Source organism: Phocoena sinus, chromosome 17 (assembly GCF_008692025.1).
Source record: "Phocoena sinus isolate mPhoSin1 chromosome 17, mPhoSin1.pri, whole genome shotgun sequence".
Lineage (NCBI taxonomy): Eukaryota > Metazoa > Chordata > Mammalia > Artiodactyla > Phocoenidae > Phocoena > Phocoena sinus.
Genome location: NC_045779.1, coordinates 443,988 through 467,422, shown reverse-complemented (window position 1 = coordinate 467,422; position 23,435 = coordinate 443,988). Strand labels below are relative to the sequence as shown.

The following is a 23,435-nucleotide window of genomic DNA, read 5'->3' as shown; positions in this document are numbered from 1 at the left end:
GTGGGTTCGCAGGCGCGCTGATCTTCCTGGTCTCGCTCGCCGCTGCTCGCCCTGTCACGCTGAGAGCGAGCGGTTCACATCGAAGCCTAAACCGGGTTCTGTCTCAGACACGTGATGTCTTGTCACCCGTCTCCTGCCCTGTCATTGTTGTCTCATAGTGTCAAAATACGAAGCTGTTTGGTTCCACTTCCTTACTGAAGTAATTTTGAGTGTATTATTTCAGGGTTCAGTGCCAAGAAGTCTTCCTCCATGGATGAAATTTCTTCACGACAAACTAGGAAATCCGTCAGTATCATTAAATATCCGTCTCTTCTTAGCCAAGCTTGTTATTAATACAGAGGAAGTAAGTAATTTATGATTTCTTTAAAAATTCTTTGCAATTACATGCATCTACTTAAAAAAAATGCCCACAGTGAAGAAAGACGTAAAGGGTCAGAGCGTGGCGTTACTCTCTGAGTCAGTTCGCCAGCTTGTGTCATTTGCGCAGCATCAGTCTTCTGTCATTTTCTTGTAAAACACGTAAATTAAATTCTTTCGAGTTAGAAGTGACCTGTGTTAGGAAGTATATGTGTTGGCAGTTTTCTTACGGCTGCCAGCCTTCCTGGTTTACAGCAGCAAAGAAAGTGGGGAAAGATTCCCGGTAACTCATATCATTGCTGTGTTTATCCGTTGGAGAGGGGGCTGTGCAAAGGCAGAGGGAGCTGCTGAAGGGGGCTGGGAGGAGGGCCCTCCCAGGCAGCGGACGGCAAGCCCCTCAAGGCCCTCAAGCGGAGAAGAGGCCTGGCCTGGGGCTGCAGCAGGGCCCCTCCCTCAGGGTCACACTTGATTTCTAGTTGCGGGGCTCAGGCAACAGAAACCACGAGCCTGTTTGCGCTGGAGCCAGAAGCCCAAGGCCAGGGTGTCGGCTGGGTGGTTCCTGCTGAAGCTGTGACTGGGCCTCTCTCAGCCGCTGGGGGCTGCGGGCATCTCTTGGCCTGTGGGTGGTCTTCTCCCTCGGTGTGCACACCTGCCTCGTGTAAAAGTTTCCCTTTTCATAAAGACACTGTTACTTAGGGTTAAGGCCCACCCTGATGATTTTCTTTTCAACTCGACGATCTTCCAAGACCCCATTTCTAAATAAGGTCACATTTACAGATACGGGGAGTTAGGAGGACCTCGGCATCCTTTTGGGGCTCACAGTTCAGCCCACAGTACTTGGGGTTCACACATGATTTCCAGCTGGTGCTGCTGTAGGTGCTGACTTGATGGCTGGCAGAAGGGAGCTGGTGTCTGGTTTTTGGTTCGATAAGGGGGCTGCTAAGCTGTGCTTACACGTGTGGCATGAGGTACCCCTGGAATCACTGCAGGTGGCCCTGCAGCATCGCACACTCCCAGAGCTCGGGAACAGTGGGGGGCCCATTGTCCTGTGGAACGAAAGATGAGAACTTGTGTTTACAGCTGTTTTTAAAGCTTGAGCCTTAAATTTATCCTTTTCTTACAGTTTAATAATACAGGAAGGAAGTTTATATTTTAAATTTATAAATAAGCCAGTAGACATACGTGGAGAGTATAAACTTTTTTTTAACCTATGGAGTACATGATCAGAAACAATTTGCGACCACACAGATTTAAGCTGTGAGAGTAGATGAGAAAACATTTGGGAAAAGAAGGTGGCAGAGGGGAAGAAGGTTGATAGTCTGAGTTACACTTCAGTCTGCAATTTCTGAAATAGATTAAATGGAATTTAGTATATGGAGATGCTTTGGATTTCAGAGATCTTGGGCATGTGTAGTATGTAGCAGAATGACTTCTACAGCATGGGAAGAAGTGAAAAAACAAATTAGCCTCATGCACCTAATTTTTATATTCTCCTTTCTAATTTACCCTGTGCATTCGCAGCCGGTAAAAGTAGGATCCTCCAGGGCTGCATGTTGCTCAGATGGGGAGAGGTTGGTGTAGAATGCCTTCGTTTTTATTTCTCCGAGCGTAGGTATAGCAGAAGGGTTTTAAGCAAAGAGCAGATCAATAAGAATCCATTTCCTTTGAGCTGTGGTTTCAGGACCCATGAGGAAAGACTTCAGCTGAGAATCTAATCGAATTAAGCAGCATACTTGTTGGCATTTACACCTGTTTTGAATTTAGGTCGAGTCGTAACGTAGAATGACGTTCCTGAACTCACATCTTGGTTACTCAGGGCATTCCTGTGACATGTGACCTTTGAACTCTCACCTAGGTCTTCCGGCCTCACGCGAAGCACTGGATCGGCCCCCTGCTGCAGCTGGTGGTCTCTGAAAACAACGTTGGGGGCGGGATCCACTACATGGTGGTTGAGATCGTGGCCACGGTTCTTTCATGGACGGGAGTAGCAACTCCTGTGGTGAGAGCAGATGCGCCTTTGGTGTCCTCTCCCAGAGCAGCGCTGGACGTGATCCAGGCTCCTGTCCGTCCTCAGTGTTTCCAGCCTGGGTCATGCCCGTCTGCGCTGCTGCTGTCCCAGGCGGCTTCGTTTTACTGCCTCAGTTGTGTCTTGTTCGGTCTGCTTTCGTTAATTCCTCCAGCCTTGCTTTTAGTTTTAAGCTATCAGGTGTTTGTGCTGTTTTGCTTATTGCTTTAACTTGCTAGGAACTTGGAAACTGATCATTGGTTTATTAAAAGTATGTGTAAAATAAACGTCTGTAGACCCTGAGTGTGAGGTTCGGAAAAGGCCTCCTCTGACTGAGGTCACGAGCCTCTGGCATTCGTCTTGCCAGCCTCCCTACTCCCAGAGTGTGACGGTGGCCTGTGATGGCTGAGATTGCTAAGGAAGTGCCCCTGGAGAAGGGCACCGGCCAGTCCTGACGTAGTGCGGGTCTGTGTGCTGGAGCTCTGCCCGCTGGCTTAAAGACATCAGCACTAACAGTGTCCAGAGTCCTCATGGAAAGATGTCCTGGGATGGCCCTAATTAAACATAACGTGTGTCCACGGAGCTGTCCCATGTGTTTGTGTCGGGATGTGCCCGTCTCATTTCGCAGCAAACCAAGTCTAACTGAGGAGCCATTGAAAGAGGTTGATGCAGACGTCAGGCGTTCAGCTGGGCTGGGAGAGTGAGCTGCCAGGTGTCAGGATAACTGATTAGAGCACCAGCCAGGGTGAAAGTCACAGTGAACCTTTCACCACTCGTTGCAATAGTCTGAGCAAGAGGCTGAAACCAGAGGAAGCGCGTCTTCCCTCCCCATGACACCCATTCCCTGCACCCCATGGAACAGCCTCCCCGGTCAAGGGTCAGGGGGCCAGCACAGATGTGGGTGTCATCTCATGGTAGAGGGAGCCCCAGCGGAAAGGCTCCAGCAGTTTGGTGGGACCCTGGGGTTGGGAGGAACGCAGTGGGTGGGGGGGGGGGACATCTTCCGCATAGGGAGGTCCCAGCAGAGGCCCTCGGAAGGGTATGAGTGTCTGGCGGGGGCAGGGGTGCTGCAGGGCCCTGGTGGCCTCTCCGCCTGCTGGGTGGAGGCCTGCTAGGTAAAGCCTTCGAGTTACAGTCGCACAGGTGGCTTTTAACCACGAAGCAGACTCCTCACTGAATGCCAGCTTTCTTTTATAAATCGACTTTCGGGTCAAAAAATGCTTTCCCAGAATGCAGTGCTATGTATTTACATAGAATTTCTGTACCTTTTTAGGGGGTCCCCAAAGATGAAGTGTTAGCAAATCGATTGCTTCATTTTCTAATGAAACACGTTTTTCATCAAAAAAGAGCTGTGTTTCGACATAACCTTGAAATTATAAAGACGCTTGTTGAGTGCTGGAAGGATTGCTTATCCATCCCTTACAGGTATAGATTGGCTAGATTTTGCACTATCGTTTGAGGGTCTTTTACACCTAGCACGTTGTGCGCGATGGTTACGGTGAAAGTTGCTTGAATGGGTAGAAGGAGGAATGTGATCCGAAGTGGAACCTACAGGCAGGTGGAGCGTTGCCACTAATGCATGCAGGCTCCGCTTTCCTCACTAGAAGCACCTCTGGGCGGACGTCGCCTGCTGGTGTGGGGTTTACCCTGCCCTTCGCTGCCCCCCAGGGGTGATTCCTGCCGGGCACAACCTGGGGCAAGCTAAAACTGCCGGAAGCTGTCAGCCGAGGGGAGATTAGGACCAGCAATTAGATGGTAACTAGTACTTAGTGCCTGTGCTGCAAAGGCAGAGCAGCCTGGGTGTGGACCACGAGGGTGGGAAAAGGAGTATTTCTTACCCTGAAATTAGCCACAGAAAGTTTTATGTTTGTCTTCCGGCTTCTTACGTGTGACACGTTATACTGTTCCTTTATGCTCATGTTTCAGGTTAATGTTTGAAAAGTTTTCCAGTAAGGACCCTAATTCTAAAGACAATTCCATAGGAATTCAGTTATTAGGCATTGTAATGGCCAACGACCTGCCTCCATACGACCCAAAATGTGGCATAGAAAGTGTGAGGTAAGTGTCGTTTTCGGCTTGTTTCTGTTTTTGGTTAGAGTGCACCTGAATCGGACTGGAGACTGGAATATTGTTTAATGTTGGTAAATTTAAGGACTCGGACCCATGTTAAAAATATTTTGAAGAAATATGTTAGTGGAGTGAATGAGGGAAGTGAGTTTTCAAAAATTAGTGTGATTTTTTCACGTAGTATTGGCAGACAAAGTGTTAGCTCTTTTTGTTATTTTCTGAAGTGACATTTTCACCCTTGATTCCTGAGAGCAGCATGAGCTCTGGAGAGCCTTCACGTCAGCGTCATGACCACGAAGCAGGTGGCCGGGCCCTGCTGCCCTTCGCTGCGGCCCTGCCACCGCTGCAGCCTCCGGCCCCTCATCGCCCGGGGGGGGTCCACATGGAGGGGCTTTAGCAGGACAGTCCTAACTGCACAGAGAGGAGGTGGGGTCCGTGCAGAGCTGGATGCTTGGTCGAGTCCATGTCTGCCGACATTTCCCGTCTCTTGGAAGTTCTTGCTCTCTCGTTGGTCCTCCAGGGTCAGCCTCTGCGGCACCGGGGGCGCCAGTCGCCTGGTGTCACGGATGGACGTGCGGCCCAACACAGGGTCAATGGGAAGTGGTTAACTTTTGGACAAGTGACTTCTCTGAGTTCACGTCCTGCTGTCGTGAGGCTGGGGAGCATCCCCCCCACCCCCGGGTCTCTGCGTGTCCTTCTCCTGTGGTATAGACACCTCTGACGGGGTCAGATCTCAGGTTGCAGCTGATTTCACTGCAGGCCCGGCAGGCCGAGCCTCCACGGCTGTGTCAGAGCTTCTGTGCCTCTGCACCTGGAGCCGCACAGGTGTTCTGGGCCCCTGTTCAGGTGCCGTTCATCTCTGGGCGTGGGGAGTAAAGTCGTGATACGCTTCTGTCAGACGACGGGATGGGTGGTGTTATGCTTACTTACTTTCTACATTTGTCATAGATACTTCCAGCCTCTGGTCAACAACATGTCCTTTGTCAAATATAAAGAGGTGTACGCGGCAGCAGCAGAAGTTCTGGGACTTATTCTTCGAGACCTCACCGGGAGAGAGAAGGTGAGTGTGTTGTGCACTTTTATATAAATACTCGTTTTTCAGTTTTGACTTGACACGGCCCTTGATACTTGTAGCCTCTACACTAGGAAACCAAAGTGGGCATTCTGGATTTATTACGATTTTACTCTCTTTCCTACTATGTACAGTGCTCAGTTTTTTTAAAAAGACGTGATTTTTTTTTTATTTCGGACTCTTGGAAACTTGGCAAAGCATGTAAAGGTGGTAACTTTCTTTTTATTGTAAAAATCAGGATATGAGTATGTAAGCAGCTTTCACTCCTCTGAACTTGGCCTCAGGAGTCCCTTTTGGAGAAACTGCCCTGGTAGAGCCTTGCTGTGGTTTGGGCGGAGTAAACGGCTAGAGCCCTCCCCTTGTACTTCTGGACGTAATGTAGCTGTTGGGTAGGAGAGGGCTTCTCAGGGAAGGGCTCTCCATCTCTGCCCTGCCCACTCTGCACGACTGTGGGAAGGGCCTGGTTGCGTCTCTAACGTGCGGCACACATTCTCCATAAGTTATCATTAAGACGTGCGTAGAACCGCGTGGGCCCTGTATGGAAATGGCAGGCTGTAACTTACTACCGTGTGTCTGTCCCCCGTGGCTTAGCATGCTGGGGCCTGCAGAGCTGTCCCCCACGGTGACAAGACGCCGGGTTGCAGCCTGCCCAGGATGGCACGCTGGACCAGTCCTCGGCCCTTTGTCACTGCCTGCAGGACACTCTGCCCTCTCCTTCGCTGCCGTGTCTTCTCCCCCGGCCTCACGGCTTGAGAACTGCCTTTGCCCGTGGTCCCCAAATTCCTGTCTCCAGTCCCCTCCCCTCCTGCAAGGAGCCAGGACGAGGAGCGGCCTGGGAGAAGCCAGGGCGTCTCGAGGGCACCAAGGCCGCCCACAGTATATTGGACCCCTGCCCATTTCACCAGTAAGGCATTTATTTGGATTTAGAACATTTAGCAAAATTAAATTAAGCTAAAAGGAAATAGAACGCCCTCCCCCCCGCCAAGAAAATCAAACTTCACTTATAATTTATTTTCGGGACTACTAGCTATTTTTGTAAAATAAAAACATATTCAGATTCACAATCTTGTAACGATACGATCCTAATGTCCTTTAATGGTGGGTTTCAATTTACATAATACGCTTAATTTTCACCATGGGTGGAGCACATTACGGCAGAGCCCGGGCTTAATCTCTCATGACTTAAATTTCAACTTAATGGGAATGATAAACCCTCTCGTTTTACATAGTTCTTTTCTGAATATAAAATGGCATCATTGATTTAGTGTAGAAGTTTGGAAAGCAGAGTGGAACACAGAAGTAGGGGTCACGCGTGTTCTGACCACTGACCAGCCTGGCCCCTGGACCGTGGGCTCCGGTCCTGAGCACCCCTGTGCCCCCTCATTGTTCCATGCCGTCAGGGTCCCGTGTTCTATGGACCAGCCTGGCCCCTGGACCGTGGGCTCCGCTCCCGAGCACCCCTGTGCCCCCTCATTGTTCCATGCCGTCAGGGTCACATGTTCTATGGCTGGGCACTTACTCCCTGGTGGGCACAGGCTGTGGGGGAGCCGGGGACCTGTGGCGGGGGAAGGCAGGTGCAGGGGGATGGGCAGGGCACGTGCAGCTCGAGTTCTCTGAAACTGGTTTGACCAGAGACGTGAACACTAAGCACCGTTGAGTCGCTGGTTTTCATTCAGCTTCTCAAGTGACTTGCGGGCAGCGTTCTGGTGTCAGAAGGAAGTATAATCTTGATCGTTCTGATGCCTGGCGTGTGGCCACAGCCCCCTAGCCTCTGGAGGTGCCCAGTGCTCAGAGCCCCCCGGGGCCTCCACCTCGTGACGCTGTACTTAACCGAAGTTCCCACCTGGTGTGTATTTGAGACAAGCTTAATCTTCCAGACGCTGGAGGAGTCTGTGTGTGAAATGGTGGTAAAGCAGTTGAAGCGGCATCAGCACACAGCGGAGGACAAGTTTATCGTGTGCTTGAACAGAGCCGCCAAGAACTTCCCTCCTCTCGCCGACAGGTGGGGGTCAGCGCCGCCTCCCTGCTCCTGCCTCGGGGCGGGGGGGGGGGGTATGGGGGGTGGTGGTGGGGGTCAGCACCACCTCTCCTCACCGACCTTGCCCGCTGCCCAGGTTCATGAGCTCCGTGCTTCTCCTGCTGCCGCGGGCCCACGGTGTGATGAAGACGCTCTGCCTGGAGGTGGTGCTGTGTCGTGCAGACGAGAGGGCGGACCTGTACCTGCAGTTAGAGAGCAGGGGTTTCGCGCAGCTCATGAGGCACAGGTGAGTGCGTCCTCGGATGCAGCTGGCTCGTAAAACGTCCCTTTGCTCAGCCGTTCCCCTCCACTCAAGGCACTTGTAGGTTGTCGCTACGTGAGTGTGTGTTCCCTCTGCATCTGTGTCTTTTCTCGTCTTGCCTGTGTGCACATTTTTCCATAGTGATGAACCGTGTCGTTGTGTCCTGATTTTCTCCATTCAGTGCTTACTAAGTATCTGCTGTGTATAGAGCATTCAACTGGTGCTTATTTAAGCAGGTAGACACACGAGGAAGCAGGCGTGCACCGTCAGGACCCAGGCTGCACTTAACCCCCTGCTTGACACGCCAGTGCATGACTAGCACTTGAAGCCATTTTTTAAAGTCGTAACATCCTTTCTGTTTAGCTTATTTTGTTTGACATTGCCGGCTTTTTGAAAATGAACTTTTTATTTTGGAATAATCTTATTTTTACAGAAAAGGTAAGAGATAGTACGTAGGATTCCCACACACCTTTCACCAGGTTCCCCATCTTACATAATCACGGTGAGTTCGTCACAACCAAGGAGTTAACGTTAGTACATGTCTGTGAACAAGGCTGGACTTTATTTGCATTCAGCAGTTTCCTCACTGACGCCCTTTTTCTATTCTAGGATCCAGGCAAGATACCACGTTGTTAATTTACTTTTAATAATCTAGCCCGCGATAATTATTTTCAAGAATGTAATTTTTATATAAGTGTAGTATTACCTATAATATATATTTTTTTGTTTTTTTGCGGTACGCGGGCCTCTCACTGCTGTGGCCTCTCCCGTTGTGGAGCACAGGCTCCGGACGTGCAGGCTCAGCGGCCATGGCTCACGGGCCCAGCCGCTCCGCGGCATGTGGGCTCTTCCCGGACCGGGACGCGAACCCACGTCCCCTGCATTGGCAGGCGGGCTCTCAACCACTGTGCCACCAGGGAAGCCCTAATATCATATTTTGAAATACAGAACATCACAAAAAAGAAAAAGTTACCTGTCATATCTGAAAGTCTAGTAATAACAACTGTCGAATTTGTGTGTTTTTAAAAATCCCTCTTACCGTAGAGACGACGAGAGACAGAAAGTGTGTTTGGACATAATTTACAAGCTGATGGCAAGATTGAAGCCCGTGGAGCTCCGGGGACTCCTGAGCCCTGTGGCGGAGTTCCTGTCTCACCCCTCCGCTCTGTGCCGGGAGCAGATGTACAGTATCCTCATGTGGGTTCACGACAACTACCGGTGAGCTCCGCTCTGACAGTTTACGGCGCAGTCTTTGGGGGACCGTTTGGGTGCCTTTAGCAGTCTGGAACGATTAAGATGAATGATAAAGTATTTAAAAATATGTCATTAATAATTGAAACAAGTTTAGTGTATTGAAATATATCCTTACCTTAATTGATTTTGTGTTACCTGTGGGAAATATTCAGAGCGTGGCATTATGGGTTGAGCTGAAAGTGTAACTTGTTTCCATAGTTATCCCTTTACAGTCTGACAAGATTAAGGAAAGGGGCTGCTGGGATGTTTCCTCCTTTGGGGCTGCGACCACGCCACTCCTCATGGGGCCTCATGGGGCCTCTGTGGCCCTGTTCCCCCAGCCGCACCAAGGGCCCGTGTCAGGGTGCAGGTGCCGGAGGGTGGGTTTGGAAGTTCGCGGGAAGAGGCAGGTTTTGTTTCTTCAATTCTGGACAGTGCTCTTGGGGTTGAACAAAAGCAACAGAAGGAGCATCAATGGATTTGTCATTTTGTCACTTTTCTCAGAGATCCAGAGAGCCAGGCAGATGATGACTCCCAAGAAGTATTCAAGTTGGCGAAAGACGTGTTGATCCAAGGATTGACCGACGAGAATCCCGGCCTTCAGTATGTGCCCCTCCTGCAACAGCTGGGCTGGGCGGGCATACTCAGGGGGTCTCGTTCTTGGCCAGTGTGGGGTCTTTCAGAGGTGTTGGAAGCACATTTGCAGTATCAGCATTTTCTCTGCCTCTTGCTTCCATAGTGTGTGATAAAAATGTATTTCAAATCACATTAAGACCTAAAAATCCTGACACGTTACTTTAACATAAAAGCCTTGAAAAAGTGGCGCGGGTTCACACTCTCTCTGCTGTGCCGTGACGTACAGCATTTCAAGATGAGAAATCTGTAATAAAAAGTGGGTTATTGTTTCCCATTTAACCCAGAGTGAGGTCTCACTGTGTGTATCAGTATCGGGTGACATGTTTGCAGCCTTGGAAATTGGAGGGCGCTCCAGGGTGATCACACGTGGAGAGAGGACAGTTAGTTGTTCCCCCGAGGGCTAATTACGTTACACTGCATAAGGAGCAGTGTAGACTTCTTCGTATGATTCTGTATATCAGCGGACTTTTAACTGTGCTGGAATTTTTAATTCATTAAAAGTTGTATTTGGATTTCTTAAACCTTCACAAATTATAAAGCCTAATCTGGTTTTTAACCAGAATAGTTTGAATATTTTATATTCATATTATGTTTTGAATATTGTATAGCACTGACTTTTAGAGTGAATTGTCTTATTAGCAAGGCAATGAAGGACTATATATGTAATTTCTTTCAATGTTTTCTCAGTTTCAAAATATCTAATGTTGTATTCTCATCTTTGGAAACTTGCCAGGTAAGAGATGAGAATAACACCACCTAGTTTCACCTCTTGCTAAATAATGCTAACATTTTGGAATCTTTCTCCCCTTCAGCACATACATTGTTTGTAAGTCAGCTTACCCTGTTGACACAGTTTTGCCTATGGTTGCCCTGCGTTGAGCTCTGGGCGGGGGCGGTGGGGGGGCGGCAGGAGATGCCTTCCCTGCTGGGCACACGTACAGGCCTCCTTCTCTTCTTTCCTCTCTGCCCTTCAGATTAATGATTCGGAACTTCTGGAGCCACGAAACTAGGTTGCCGTCAAACACCTTGGACCGCTTGCTGGCCCTAAATTCCTTATATTCCCCGAAGATAGAAGTGCGCTTCTTAAGTTTAGCGACAGATTTTCTGCTTGAAATGACCAGCGTGAGCCCCGACTTCCGTAGTCCCGTGTTCGAGCACCCTCTGTCGGAGTGTGAGTTTCAGGTGAGCTCTCACCCCTGTGATCTGAGCTTTCCCTGCCTGTTGCTCAGCAGACATTGTCCACTAGTGTTAAATGCCTTCCTCTTTTCTTTAATTGAGGTATAAATGAAGTATAGCATTGGATTAGTTTCAGGTGTACGTGGTAATGATTCGGTGTTTGTATGTATTACAAAGTCACCACCACAATAAATCCAGTTAACATCCGTCACCTCCCAGTTACACATTTTCTTCTTGTGATGAGAACTTGCAAGCTCTACTCTCTCAGCAGCTTTCAAATACGCAGCAGTCACCATGTGTACATTGTACCCCAGGACTTACTTCTTTTATAGCTGGAGGTTTGTATCTTTTGACCCCCTTTACCCATTTCTCCCATCCCCTACCCCTCACCACCAGTCTGCTCTCTGTTTTTATAAGCTTGGTTTGTTTTTTGTTCCAGATTCTACATATGAATAAGACCATACAGTATTTGTCTTTCTCTCTGACTTATTTCTTGTAGCCTTCAAGGTCCATCCATGTTGTTGGCAAATGGCAGGATGTCATTGTTTTTCAGGGCTGAGCAGTATTTCATTGTGTGTGCGTGTCTGTGTGTGTGTGTGCGTGTGTGTGTACGTACACCACATCTTCTTTATCCATTCATCTGGCGATGGACCCTTAGGTTGTTCCCATGTCTAGGCTATTGTAAATAGTGCTGCTATGAACATTAGGGTGCCTGTATCTTTTTTTTTTTTTTTTTTTTTTTTTTTGCTGCGTTGGGTCTTTGTTGCCGCGTGCAGGCTTTCTCTAGTTGCGGTGAGTGGGGCCTACCCTTCGTTGTGGTGCGCGGGCTTCTCATTGCGGTGGTGTCTCGTTGCGGAGCACGGGCTCTAGGCCTGTGGGCTTCAGTAGTTGTGGCACACGGGCTCAGTAGCTGTGGCTCGCGGGCTTAGTTGCTCCACGGCATGTGGGGTCTTCCCGGACCAGGGCTCAAACCCGTGTTCCCTGCACTGGCCGGCGGATTCTTAACCACTGTGCCACCAGGGAAGTCCTAGGTTGCCTGTATCTTTTCAAATTAGTGTTTTCGTTCTCTTTGGATAAATACACAGGCGTGGAATTGCTGGATCGTATGGTAGTTGTATTTTAAGTTTCCTGAGGAAGCTCCACAGTTTTCCACAGTGGCTGCACCAGCTTACAGCCCCAACAGCAGTGCACAGGGCCCCCTTCTGATGACAGCCATCCTGACAGGTGCGAGGTGATGTCTCGCTGTGCTTTGGTCGGCGTTGCCCTGATGACCAGCGTGCTGGCTTCCTGATGTTATTTGGAATCCACGCACGTTCTTCCTGAGACAGCGCCTGTGCGTCACTCTGCACGCGGCGCACCCTCGTCCCTTCAGCCTCCACGTAGCTGTTCCTCTCTCCCCTCCCGCCACCCCCGTAGATGCCCGTTGGCGCCTCGGCCCAGCAGCCGCGGTGGCGCAGCCCCGTTGGCGCCTCGGCCCAGCAGCCCCAGCCCTCGGCCCAGAGCTCCTGGAGCAGAGCCCGCCCTGCCACCCCCGCGACCCTAGCGCCTGGCGGTCTGGGCGCCGGGTGGGGGCTGGGTGCTCAGAGGAGCTGAGGCGTTTCCTGAGGGTGGGCGTGAGCCTCTGGATGCAGAGTGTGGAGGAGTAGGAAAGGGTTTTTTCCTCCCCAGGACTGATGGGCTTGTCTAGTTGGCAGATAACTGTTCCGTTAAAACTCAGTTTGAAAAGGTTCTTAAGCTACTTCTCACAGAGACACATGAAGTTATAGTACGTACATGCTGATGGGACCATTAGATTTTAAATAAAGCATTTGAGTGTTGCCGAGAAGGGCCACTGCTTCACCTGAAACTCTCGTGTGCAGGAGTATTCTATTGATCCCGACTGGCGCTGTCGGAGCACGGTCCTCACTCCGATGTTCCTGGAGACCCAGGCCTCCCAGAGTGCGCTCCAGACCCGGACGCAGGATGGGCCCCTCTCGGCTCGGCGGGGGCTGGCCGGGCAGGTCCGGGCCACCCAACAGCAGCTCGACTTCACACCCACACAGAGTGCAGGTAACGCATCTGCCGCGAGGCGCCGGCTGTCGGGGCAGCAGGGACCCCCCAGAAGACATGAAGGAGGAGGGGGGCTGAGTTCCTGGAGGGCAGACTCGGGGGGTGGGTGGGGACAGGAGTCCCGTGGGGACAGTCCTGGGGGTGGAGGTGGGGACGGCCGCTCAACCAGCAGGCATGCTGGGCGCTTAGAAGCGTGGAGTCCGATGGGCGTCCTGTGTCCACCACAGCCAAGAAAGGGAAGAAAAGGGTTATTTCTGATTGGAGAAAGCAGGAAGAGTCTTAGTACGTGTACGTTTTGGTTTCGTTTAGTGCATCATGTTTAAAACCCCTTATTACCTCAGAAGCAAAGCAGAGCTAAACCAGATTCATCTCCTGTGTTTGTAGTTCATTAAACTTTCCTTTCTCAAATGAGTCAGCTGGTTCCTTTGATCAGCAGAGTACAAGTTGTAGAGTGAAATCCCCAAGTGGTTTTATGTAAATTCTTCAGTGCTTTTCCTTCGTGGGATTTCTTCACATTTCTGTTGGTTCTAGAAATAGGAGTGATTTGGACAGTTAGTGTGGAACTTTTATGACACTGATGCTAGAAATCACGGACCTTAGTACCTTGTTGCAGACACAAAGTATCGTTCTTAGGAGCAGGTGACATGTCTCCCACTTCTCACGTTGAGGACACGGGAGCCCGCCGCCCGGGTCTTCCCGCGGGGACCTGGCCGGCTCCCGTCTTGGTCACTGCTGCCAGGCGGCGGCCTCTGCTCTCGAGCGGCGTGTCCGCGGCGTGTCCCCGCTGCCCTGACGCGCCTGTCACGCCTGTTTGCAGGGGGAGGAGGCTCCTGCCACTGGCTGACGGGGGGCAGCATTGACCCGCTGGGGGACGGCTCGGCCCCCGCCACCGAGTCCTCGCCCTCATCCTCGTCCTTGCTGTTTGCCCACAAGAGGCCTGAGGGGTTGCGCGGGGCAGCCCCAAAGTCAGTGGGACCCGACTTTGGGAAGAAAAGGCTGCGCCTCCCAGGGGACGAGGTGGACAACGGAGCAAAAGGTAGGCGGTCGCTGAGGTGTGTTGAAACGCGCGCCTCCGTGAGCCTGTGGCTGTCCCCGCGTCCCGGCCCCCGCGTGGCGCCCAGCACTGTGGAAGCACGGTTCGGGGTCCAGAAAGCGGTTGAGTAAAGTAGGCTCAGCCCCGTCGCTTAGTGACTTTTTGGAAGTTTAGGGGTCACAAGAGGAGGTAGGATGTGGAGGCTGAGCCTCAGATAGTTGAGGTCCGGATGGGGTGGAGAGGGGTCAGGCCAGGCCTGGATGGTGGGGAGTGAGGACACAGGCGGTCAGCTCGGGGCCGGGGCGGGGGCAGGTAAGGAGGCTGACGGGGTGGGCTGGGGGCCCTGGGAGGAGCCCCGGCTCAGGCGGGGAGCCAGCAGACAGGCCAGCGCCTCAGACTCGCGGGAAGCGATGGCATCCGCCCTCGGCCAGGTCCCTCGTGCGACTTCTACAGCTCCGGTTGGCGTTTTTATTGCCCCTTTCCTTTGGGTCTCAGTCACTCTCTCTGGCTCTGCGTCCCCAGCCCTCGCCCGCCCCGCACCCACTCGTGGGAAGCGCGTGCCCTAGCCCTGGGCTCACCCACGTGCCTGAGCAGTTCACGCCTGAGCTGGGGTCACGTGGGCCTCTTTTCCTGTCTCGTGCAGTAATTTTTCCTGGGTAGTAATGGCTACTTTCTTTCTTTTTTATTGAAGTGTAGTTGGTTTACAGTGTTGCACGAGTCTCTGCTGTACGGCACAGTGACTCGCTTACACACACAGAGATGTTCTTTTTTTATATTTTCCGTTATGGTCTATCACAGGGCATTGAGTGTATGACTGTTTTCTTTTTCTTTTTTTACTTCTACCAACTTTATTTGCCAGGTGTCAGCCATTCAGGTTTCTAAACCAACAGACTTCTTTTCATATTTATATTTTTATAATTATGAAATATTTCAGATATAGACAAAATAAAAATAATATATTTGACATTCCTATATCCACAGCCAGGCTTTACCAAATTTAACTTTTGCCACAATTATTTCAGTTAAAGAAAAAACCCTAAACAAAAACTCTCCCAAATTGTATTTCACTCCCCTCCATAATCTTCCCAGAGGTAATCTTCGGTCCTGAATTTTGTGTAGCTCATTTCCACAGATAATTTATGTACTTTTATTCATAACTTATATTCATAAAAAAAGTAAGGCATTGCTCTGCATGTTTTATAAAATATTATAAAATGTTTCTATTTTCTACATGCACACTTTTTGTTCAATATTGTTTATCCATATTGATACACATAGCACAAGTTTCTTTTAAATCATTGCATAGGATTCAGTAGAATGAATATACAAGAGACTGTCAATACTCTGTTTATGAACATTTCGGGTTTTTTTTTTTTCTTTTCTTCCCCTTTCCTTTTTTTTTCTTTTCTTTTTTTCTTTTCGCTCATTATTTCGAACAAAGTTACAGGAGCAGCTTCCTGTGTACATGACTATTTTCTTTAGCTGTTTGGCTTTCTACACATTTGTCCCCTAGTTTCCTCTGAGTTGCACAGCTGTTGTCTGTGTGAAATCTCCCTTGAGCCTCCGAGTGCTGCGTCCAGGCTGCTGGCCCCGGACTGTCCTTCCTCGGTCTGGTCCTCCTTCCTGGGGGGCACCTCCCCGGAGACCTTCCAGGGTAGGGGTCAGCACGGTGGCTCTTGTGACGCGATGCTATTCACTGCTTTGCAGGCACTGGTGCTTGTGGGGACAGAGCTCTGGGCTCTGAGGAGCCTGGTGTGGCCTCGTCATGGTCCTTTGTGAGGACAGGGTCTTTACTCTGGGGATGCTCTCAGGATCTTCTCTTTAAGACCAGTTTTAGGAAACGTCACAAAAGGGTCCTTAGGTGCAGGTCTGTTTTAGTCCATTTTCCTGGGCTTGAGGAAGGCCCTTTCAGGCTGCTAACTCCTGTTTTCCGGTTCTGGAATATTTTTGCTTGGGTGATTTTGTTTGTTTGTCTGTTTTGTTTTTGTTTTTCATTGCTCTAGACATTTTATTTTATTTATTTTTTTAAAAAATTTATTGAAGTATAGATTTACAACGTTGTGTTAATTTCTACTGTACAGCAAAGTGATTCAGTTACGCATATATGTGTATCTATATACGTTCTTTTTCGTGTTCTTTTCCATTATGAAAAGGGTTCCGTCCTCTCCCGTGGATGATTTTGATGATGATTTCCAAGTGTCAGTTTTCTCTTTTTGGGATTCTGTTTGACTATCAGACCTAATGGATTAGCCTTCTAATTTTCTGTTTTTACCCTTTTAAAAAAATATATTTTATTTATTTTTAAATTTTGACTGCGTTGGGTCTTAGTTGTGGCATGTGGGACGTTGAGGCACACGGGATCTCTTGTTGAGGTGCGTGGGCTCACTAGCTGCGGCGCGTGGGCTTAGTTGCCGCCCGCCCCCCCGCCCCCCCGCCCCCCCGCCATGTAGGATCTTAGTTCCCCGACCAGGGATCGAACCCGCGTCCCCTGCCATGGAAGGTGGATTCTTTACCACTGGACCACCAGGGAAGTCCCTGTTTTTACCCTTTTCGTTCTCTATTCTGGGGCATGTCTTCAACCTTATCTTCTAACCTATGCTTTCAAGTGATGACATCCTGTTTTTAGTTTCCATGAGCCTTTTTAGTCTCTGAACATCCCATCGGTCCACTGTTGCAATATCTACTCTGCTCTTTCTGATAAATGATCATTTTTTGAATTTCCTTCCTAGACGGCCTGCTTTCAGCTTTTGCTGTTTTGCTATAGTTTGGTTCTGTTTTTCCTATTTGAAGCTTTCCTCAAGCAACTGGTGGCTTCCGGCTTTAGCTGTGTTCCAGCCGGGGCGATAAACAGTGTCTGGAGGGGTGGCTGCACGTTGGGCGTGTGCTGACTGGCCTCCACCATGGCGCAGAAGCCCCCCTTTTGTGCTGGTTGGTCCCCTAGAGGCCAGATCTCCACCCTCCTGCCTGCAGGCCCAGGGCCTGGTGCCGGGGCGGCCCCGGATTCCAGGAGTCCTCACGGCCCCCAGGGTTTCTGCCCCAGCCTCGCGTCCCCGAGCCCTCTCCGCTGTCCCCGGGTGCTGTCTGGCCTCTGCCGGTTCTCTCCGCACGGCCGTCGGTCGGCACCGAGGCGGCACGACTTGCTGTTTGCCAGCTTCCCGAAGTGGTCAGCGGTTTCCTGTGCGGCTTTGTTTTGAGAACAAAACTAAGGGGAGGTAAAAGATGGAGCTCAGAGACAGCCTCGCTTTTGTGTCAGGGATTCTGGGGAGGAGGACAAAGTCGGCCGCGAATAACCAGCCTGTTTTCTGTTCTTCAGGTCCAGACAATCGGGCAGAAATATTGCGATTACGCAGACGGTTTCTAAAGGACCGAGAAAAACTGAGTTTGATTTATGCCAGGAAAGGTGTGGCTGAGCAAAAGCGAGAGAAGGTTTGTGTCTCTTTCTAGCATTTGATCAGAAATGGCTGTTGTCTGTCAGAGGACGTGTGCCGAGGACACAGGCTCCCTGTCGGTCTAGAGTCCGACTGTGGCGGCAGCCCACTGGGGGTCCCCTGAGCTGCTCCGGTCCGCCCTCCCCTCGGGGGCTGCTCTGTCTGGACAGACGGGCTTTCTCCACATGGTGGAGACGAGACCGCCCGTCCCCCTGGGGTCCTGCCTCCCAGCTTCAGCCCCTCTCGACGCCGAGGCCAGAGCCCTGACCCAGCTCGGGACCAGCAAGCCATTGTGAGCAGGGGGGTGTGCTGCTGGAGGTGCCACGGGGGTGGGCGAGGAGAAGGGCTGGGGCTGAGCTGCCCGCTGCAGCCACACGTGTGGCACGAACCGGTGGCTGGACGTTCCTCAAAATGTGGACGTGACGGGAGAGTTTGTGTAGCCCTGGCTCCAGTGCGAGATACAGATCAGTGATGATGCCCAGCTGTTACCGGGCCAGATTGTGAGTGAAAGCCCTGTCTTGTTCTAACTCAGCTTAAATCCTCAGCCACTTAACTTCCAAATTTGAGCACGGGGTGGTTAAATGGTTCCCCTGGGTCTCCTGTGGAAAGAAAACGTGCTTTCACCTCCCTCTCATCCCTGTAACTGTGGCAACCAGCGCAACTAATGCAACACTTCAGGCCTGTTGCCAACCCCATTCCACCGGAGGCGTTTGAGCTGCGAGCCCCTCGTTCAGTCTGAATCCTGCCTGGGCTTCTGGGGAGCCAGGAGTGGGCTTGGGGGCATAGGCACTGGGCTGACCCCCGAGGCTCTCAGGGAGAGGGTGGGGATGACCCGCGCTCAGTGTTGGGCGCGCTCGCCAGCTGGGGGCGTGTCACCTGAGTGCTTGATGGCAGAGCTGTGGTCCGGTGTGTACAGCAGACAGAAAGCAGGGGCAGCGCCGGAAACTAACCAGGGGAGATGAGCACGCTGGGGAGCCTGTTAAAGAGGCTGGAGTGGGGGGCTCCGCAGAGACGGTCCCTGCGGAGGGAGCAGCTGCAGAGGTGCGTTCCCGGCAGCGTCGCATGGGCCCCGCGTGGGGAGAGCAGGGCCGGCAGGGTGGGGCTCATCGCGAGGTTTGTCAGACTGGAAACACAGCCTCTCGTTTATGGCTTTAAAAAGTTTTAAATCAAGTTCTCTGATTTCAGAGAAACTCAGATTTCTTTGTAATAAATATTTAAATAATCTTCACTGTTCATCTGACAGTGGTTTTTGTTCCAGATTTATCATTTGCCAGACTGGTAAAGCATAGTGACTAAACCGTCTTGGTTAGAAATTGTCATTGATTCACTTTTTTTTTGCAAGAGATTTTTTGATGAGGACCATTTTTAAAGTCTTTATTGAATTCATTACAATATTGCTTCTGTTTTCTGTTTTGGTTTTTTGGCCACGAGGCATGTGGGACCAGGGATCGAACCCGCACCCCCTGCATTGGAAGGCAAAGTCTTAACTGCTGGACCGCCAGGGAAGTCCCTGATTCACTTTTCTGTTAGTGGTGGGTGCTGACAGTTTCATAGCTCACACGCTACTGGTATTCTTTCTTTTTTTTTTTTTTTGCGGTACGCGGGCCTCTCACTGCTGTGGCCTCTCCTGTTGTGGAGCACAGGCTCTGGACATGCAGGCTCAGCGGCCATGGCTCACGGGCCCAGCCGCTCTGCGGCATGTGGGATCTTCCCGGACCGGGGCATGAACCCGTGTCCCCTGCATCGGCAGGCGGACTCACAACCACTGCGCCACCAGGGAAGCCGGCTACTGGTATTCTTAACTGAGAATTCTAATCTTCCTCCGTTGCTAACGACTATAGGAGATGAAGAGTGAGTTAAAAATGAAGCACGAGGCCCACGTCGTCCTGTACAGAAGTTACCGTCGTGGAGACCTTCCTGACATCCAGATTCCGCACAGCAGCCTGATCACCCCCTTGCAGGCTGTGGCCCAGGTCGGTGCTGGAACCCACCTCATGCTCGCAGGGCTGCCTCTTTGCAGGGCAGAGGTGCTGATCTGTCCCACACGGTGGGCTCAGTGAAGGGCCTTGTCCCCAGTCATGGCTCTGCCGCTTCCTAGCTCTGTGAGACCCTGACACGGGGTACCATCGAGACACTTTGCTCTGGGCCCAGTGTCTCTGTGTGCCAGTCACACACTGAGTCTGTTTTTCTCACCAGTAATGTCAGTGGGAATGAAACAGTGTGTAAGTTGCTAAGTCACTTAAATCATTGATTATACAAAATCCTCTTTCTGGGGAGGATCAAGAGAGCTCTTTCGGGGAAGGATCGAGAGAGCGACAGTGGGATCAGTGTCCTTCTCTGGTAATTGTCTTATTAGCCGGGGATGGGGAGTACTTTTCTCAGCCATTCGGGGATAAGTGTACTGGGAGTGAGGGAAGTTTTCTCACTGAATTCTCTGACAGAAGCAGGATATTTATCTCTGCAAAGTCTGATCAAGGTTTCTTTGACTTTAATTGAAGTACTGTTTATAATCGAAGGGTATCATACATATCACGTAATACATGACTGTGCTGTAGGTGCTGAAACGTGATGCCTCATATTTTACGGCACTTAACTGGCAGTACTAATGTTGATGATAGTAATGGATTATGTCTGTGTAGCCCATACTGCTTGGTAAGATTTTTGTTTAAATAATTACAGAGTGACAGGAATTTGCAAAAATAGCCCAAGTCCTGTGTCCCCTCCCCCAGCTTCCCTCCGTGGGGACGGCTCACGTCACCGGAGCACCTGAGTGAGCCCCCAGTGTGACCAGATTGCAGACGCGCGAGTCCCACCACTTCCCCTGCGGCACTGTTGTGTGTGTGTGTGTGTGTGAGGTTCTGGGCCGCTTGTCCCACGTGCAGATTCACGTGTAGAGGAAGGAATTTGTACACAAGAGTCAGTGGGTGTAGACGTGGAAGCCCCCTGACAGACTAAGTGGACCCCACGTAGCAGAGTGAGAGGCCCACCTGGCAGTAACCGTCTCCGTGGAGTGTAACGATGGGCAATATTTATTTTCTTCTTGTTTCCTGATGCGTATTTTCTAAAATTTTATATAAGAACCCTTATGACTTTTTATAAGACAAATACATTACCTAAAATAGAGTAATGAACAACATAAAATAAAGAAAAATCAAATTATAGTTTTTATTCAGACACAGCTTTTACCAAACAAAATAATTTAAAAATTTTATGTATTCTTGCTTTCATGCCTTCATTTAAAAAATGTAGACGCTGCCTGCTGGGAGCCGTTCTCAGCACTGGGGTCTGTGCCCGGGGACAGTGGGAGGGACTGACTGTGTCCGTCAGCCTGGCCACCCTCCACGCAGGACGGAGGTGGCTCCTGCTGGCGTCAAGGGATTAAATGGCCACGGTGATGGGGCTCTGGCCTGTCGTCTAAGCTCAGGGCCATTTTCCAATGTCTCCAGGCTGCTCTCAGTCCCCAGGGATGGCCCTGTGTCCCCCTGGCCCGGGGCAGGGACCCGCAGGTCCAGACTCACGCAGGACTTGAGCCAGCTTCTGAGTCTGTACTCTGGGTCTGGAATCCGTGCCGTCGTGCCTTTTATAACAGATGTGCTGGGTTAAGTTCCGAACCCTCCCCGTCGACGGCTGCGGCTGTCGGCGTGGCCGTGTGGGCAGCAGCTTGTGTGTTTGGGTTCGGCTCCGGTGCTGTGGGTGAGTCACCCCAGTCTGTGCTCCTCCGGAATGTCCTGCAGAGGGATCCGCTCATCGCGAAGCAGCTCTTCAGCAGCCTGTGCTCCGGGATCCTGAAGGAGATGGACAAGCACAGGACCGCGTCTGAGAGGCGTGGCGCCACCCAGAAGCTGCTGCAGGACTTCACTCACTTGCTCAGCACCACCTTCCTCTTCTTCCCTCCGTTTGTGTCCTGTATCCAGGTGAGGCCGCGCGCGCACTGTCTCCCGCCCTTCGCACGCCGGCATCTAGCGACTCCGTTGGCTTCTTAGTTGAAACGAGGGTTTTAACAGAGCACATGTCCTGTGATGGGGCCGCTTCTTCCCAGATGGTTAGACGCAATTTATTTGTATTAAAAAAAAAAACTTACATATGATGGAGTGATGAAATCAAACTTGATATAAAATTGTTCAGGTCTTAAACCAGCCAGTCCCCTTAGTGTTCTGCTCGCACCTGCGTGTCGCGTGGCGCCCAGTCCTCCTGCCGTCCTCTGGGGACGTGGGTGCAGCCCTTGCCTGGCTGTGGGCAGGGGACGGAGGCACAGGCGGGCTCGGGCCAGGCGGTAGACAGGCAGAGGCGGAAGGGCACGAGGGCCGAGTGATGCAGAAGCCCGGGGTGGTGCAGGCTGAGGAGAGGCAGGTCGGCAGGCCGCCTCTCGGCCGGGGTGGGCTGTGCACTGTTGTGGGCGCTGTGAGGCCGCCCTCAGAGAAGGCTTTGAAGGCTGTGATCTTCGAGCGGAGAACTAGTGTAGACGGACTTTTGTACGCACTAAACACACTTACTGGAAGATTACTCTTTCATGTAAGAAATGTTTTCTTTGCCGTTCAAACCATGGATCGTTACAAAAGTCCCTAATAGAAAATCCATTGGATTCATTTCAGTATTTTTGTAACTAGTTACCTCCCTGGAATAATTTAAAAATTACATTCTTTGGTGTTATTTATCAGTAGCTTTGGTTTGCAAACTGATTGGGTAATAATTCCGGAGATGAAGTACTTAGTATTCTTACTTCGTACTTTTTTGTTGTAGCGTGAAACTGTTAATACAGTTTCTTTTTATATACTCTATTTTTATTGGTTTATAATTTACAAGTAGAATTCCTTCATTGGCTTTCTCCTGGTGATGCCAAAGACAAGGCTTGAGAAGTTATATTGAATCAGCCGGTATTTCAAAATAAGTTTCTCTTTACATTTTATCCCGAAGCGATTTTGTTTTTTAAAGATTTAATTTTATCTATTTTTTGCTGCGTTGGTTCTTTGTTGCTGCGTGCGGGCTTTCTCAAGTTGCGGTGAGCGGGGAGCTACTCTTGGTTGAGGTGCACGGGCTTCTCGTTGCGGTGGCTTCTCTTGTGGAGCACGGGCTCTAGGTGCGCGGGCTTCAGTAGTTGTGGTGCATGAGCTCAGTAGTTGTGGTGCGCGGGCTCGGTAGTTGTGGCGTGCAGGCTCTAGAGCGCAGGCTCAGTAGTTGTGGTGCATGGGCTTCTCATTGCAGTGGCTTCTCTTGTTGCGGAGCACAGGCTGTAGGCGTGCAGGCTTCAGTAGTTGTAGCACGCAGGCCCTGGAGCACACAGGCTTCAGTAGTTGTGGCTCACGGGCTCTAGAGCGCAGGCTGAGTAGTTGTGGCGCACAGGCTTAGTTGCTCCGCGGCATGTGGGATCCTCCCGGACCAGGGCTCGAACCCGTGTCCCCTGCATTGGCAGGCGGATTCTTAACCACTGCGCCAGCAGGGAAGTCCTGCTGTGTTGTTCATGGAAATAGAATTTTGTTTGGATTTTCTTTCCTGTACCACTAGCTCCAGCTAAGAGTGACAAGCATTTTTGTTTGTTTGCTTGCTTTGGAGAATCTGTGTTCTTCCAAGACCCCTGGTGTTGAATGCAAGTTGGCTCGGTGGTAGCTGGTCAGTCTCAGCGAGGGTTCCAGGCCCAGCAGCTTCGCAGGGCGGGAGGCAGGTGCCCTTCCAGATGTGCATGCAGACGCAGGTCTGTCGTCATGAGATGCTGTCCTACTAGCCATACTGTTCTCTCTATTGGTTTGGGGCTCACTTTTCGTTATTTTTGCATATACAGAACTCTCAAATTGAGAGTTACAAAGTAAAGGTCAACATGATAATTCCCGAAGCCCTCCATTCCCTGTTGCTGAGCACGTGAGCCCCCGGGGTGGGGAGACGTGAGGAGGCTGCCAGGTAGTGGGGGTGAGCGCACCTACTCTGCAGTGGCTGGGTGTGCGATCTTTGTGTCTCAGATGCTCTCCTCGTCTCTCCAGGGTATACGTTCCGGGAAACTGCGGTTGTGGTCTGGACATACAGCAAATGTGTAAAACCCTCACTGTCCACTAGTGGCTTTGTTGCTCTGAATTAATCCTGGATTGGAAGTGTGCAGTAAGGAGAGATC

General features: G+C 50.9%; 1 protein-coding gene across 1 annotated transcript in view; it reads left to right on the top strand.

Annotated features, from left to right (window-relative positions):
- PRKDC (protein kinase, DNA-activated, catalytic subunit) overlaps nt 1-23,435 on the top strand; it is a 151,149-nt gene that overhangs the window by 89,890 nt on the left and 37,824 nt on the right. The window contains 15 exon segments of the mRNA XM_032609378.1: nt 224-343; nt 2,213-2,356; nt 3,636-3,787; nt 4,289-4,420; nt 5,378-5,489; nt 7,379-7,503; nt 7,616-7,765; nt 8,825-8,998; nt 9,518-9,616; nt 10,624-10,831; nt 12,685-12,874; nt 13,692-13,910; nt 17,221-17,333; nt 19,177-19,308; nt 21,070-21,249. Of these exon segments, the coding sequence (XP_032465269.1) occupies nt 224-343; nt 2,213-2,356; nt 3,636-3,787; nt 4,289-4,420; nt 5,378-5,489; nt 7,379-7,503; nt 7,616-7,765; nt 8,825-8,998; nt 9,518-9,616; nt 10,624-10,831; nt 12,685-12,874; nt 13,692-13,910; nt 17,221-17,333; nt 19,177-19,308; nt 21,070-21,249 (2,250 nt within the window).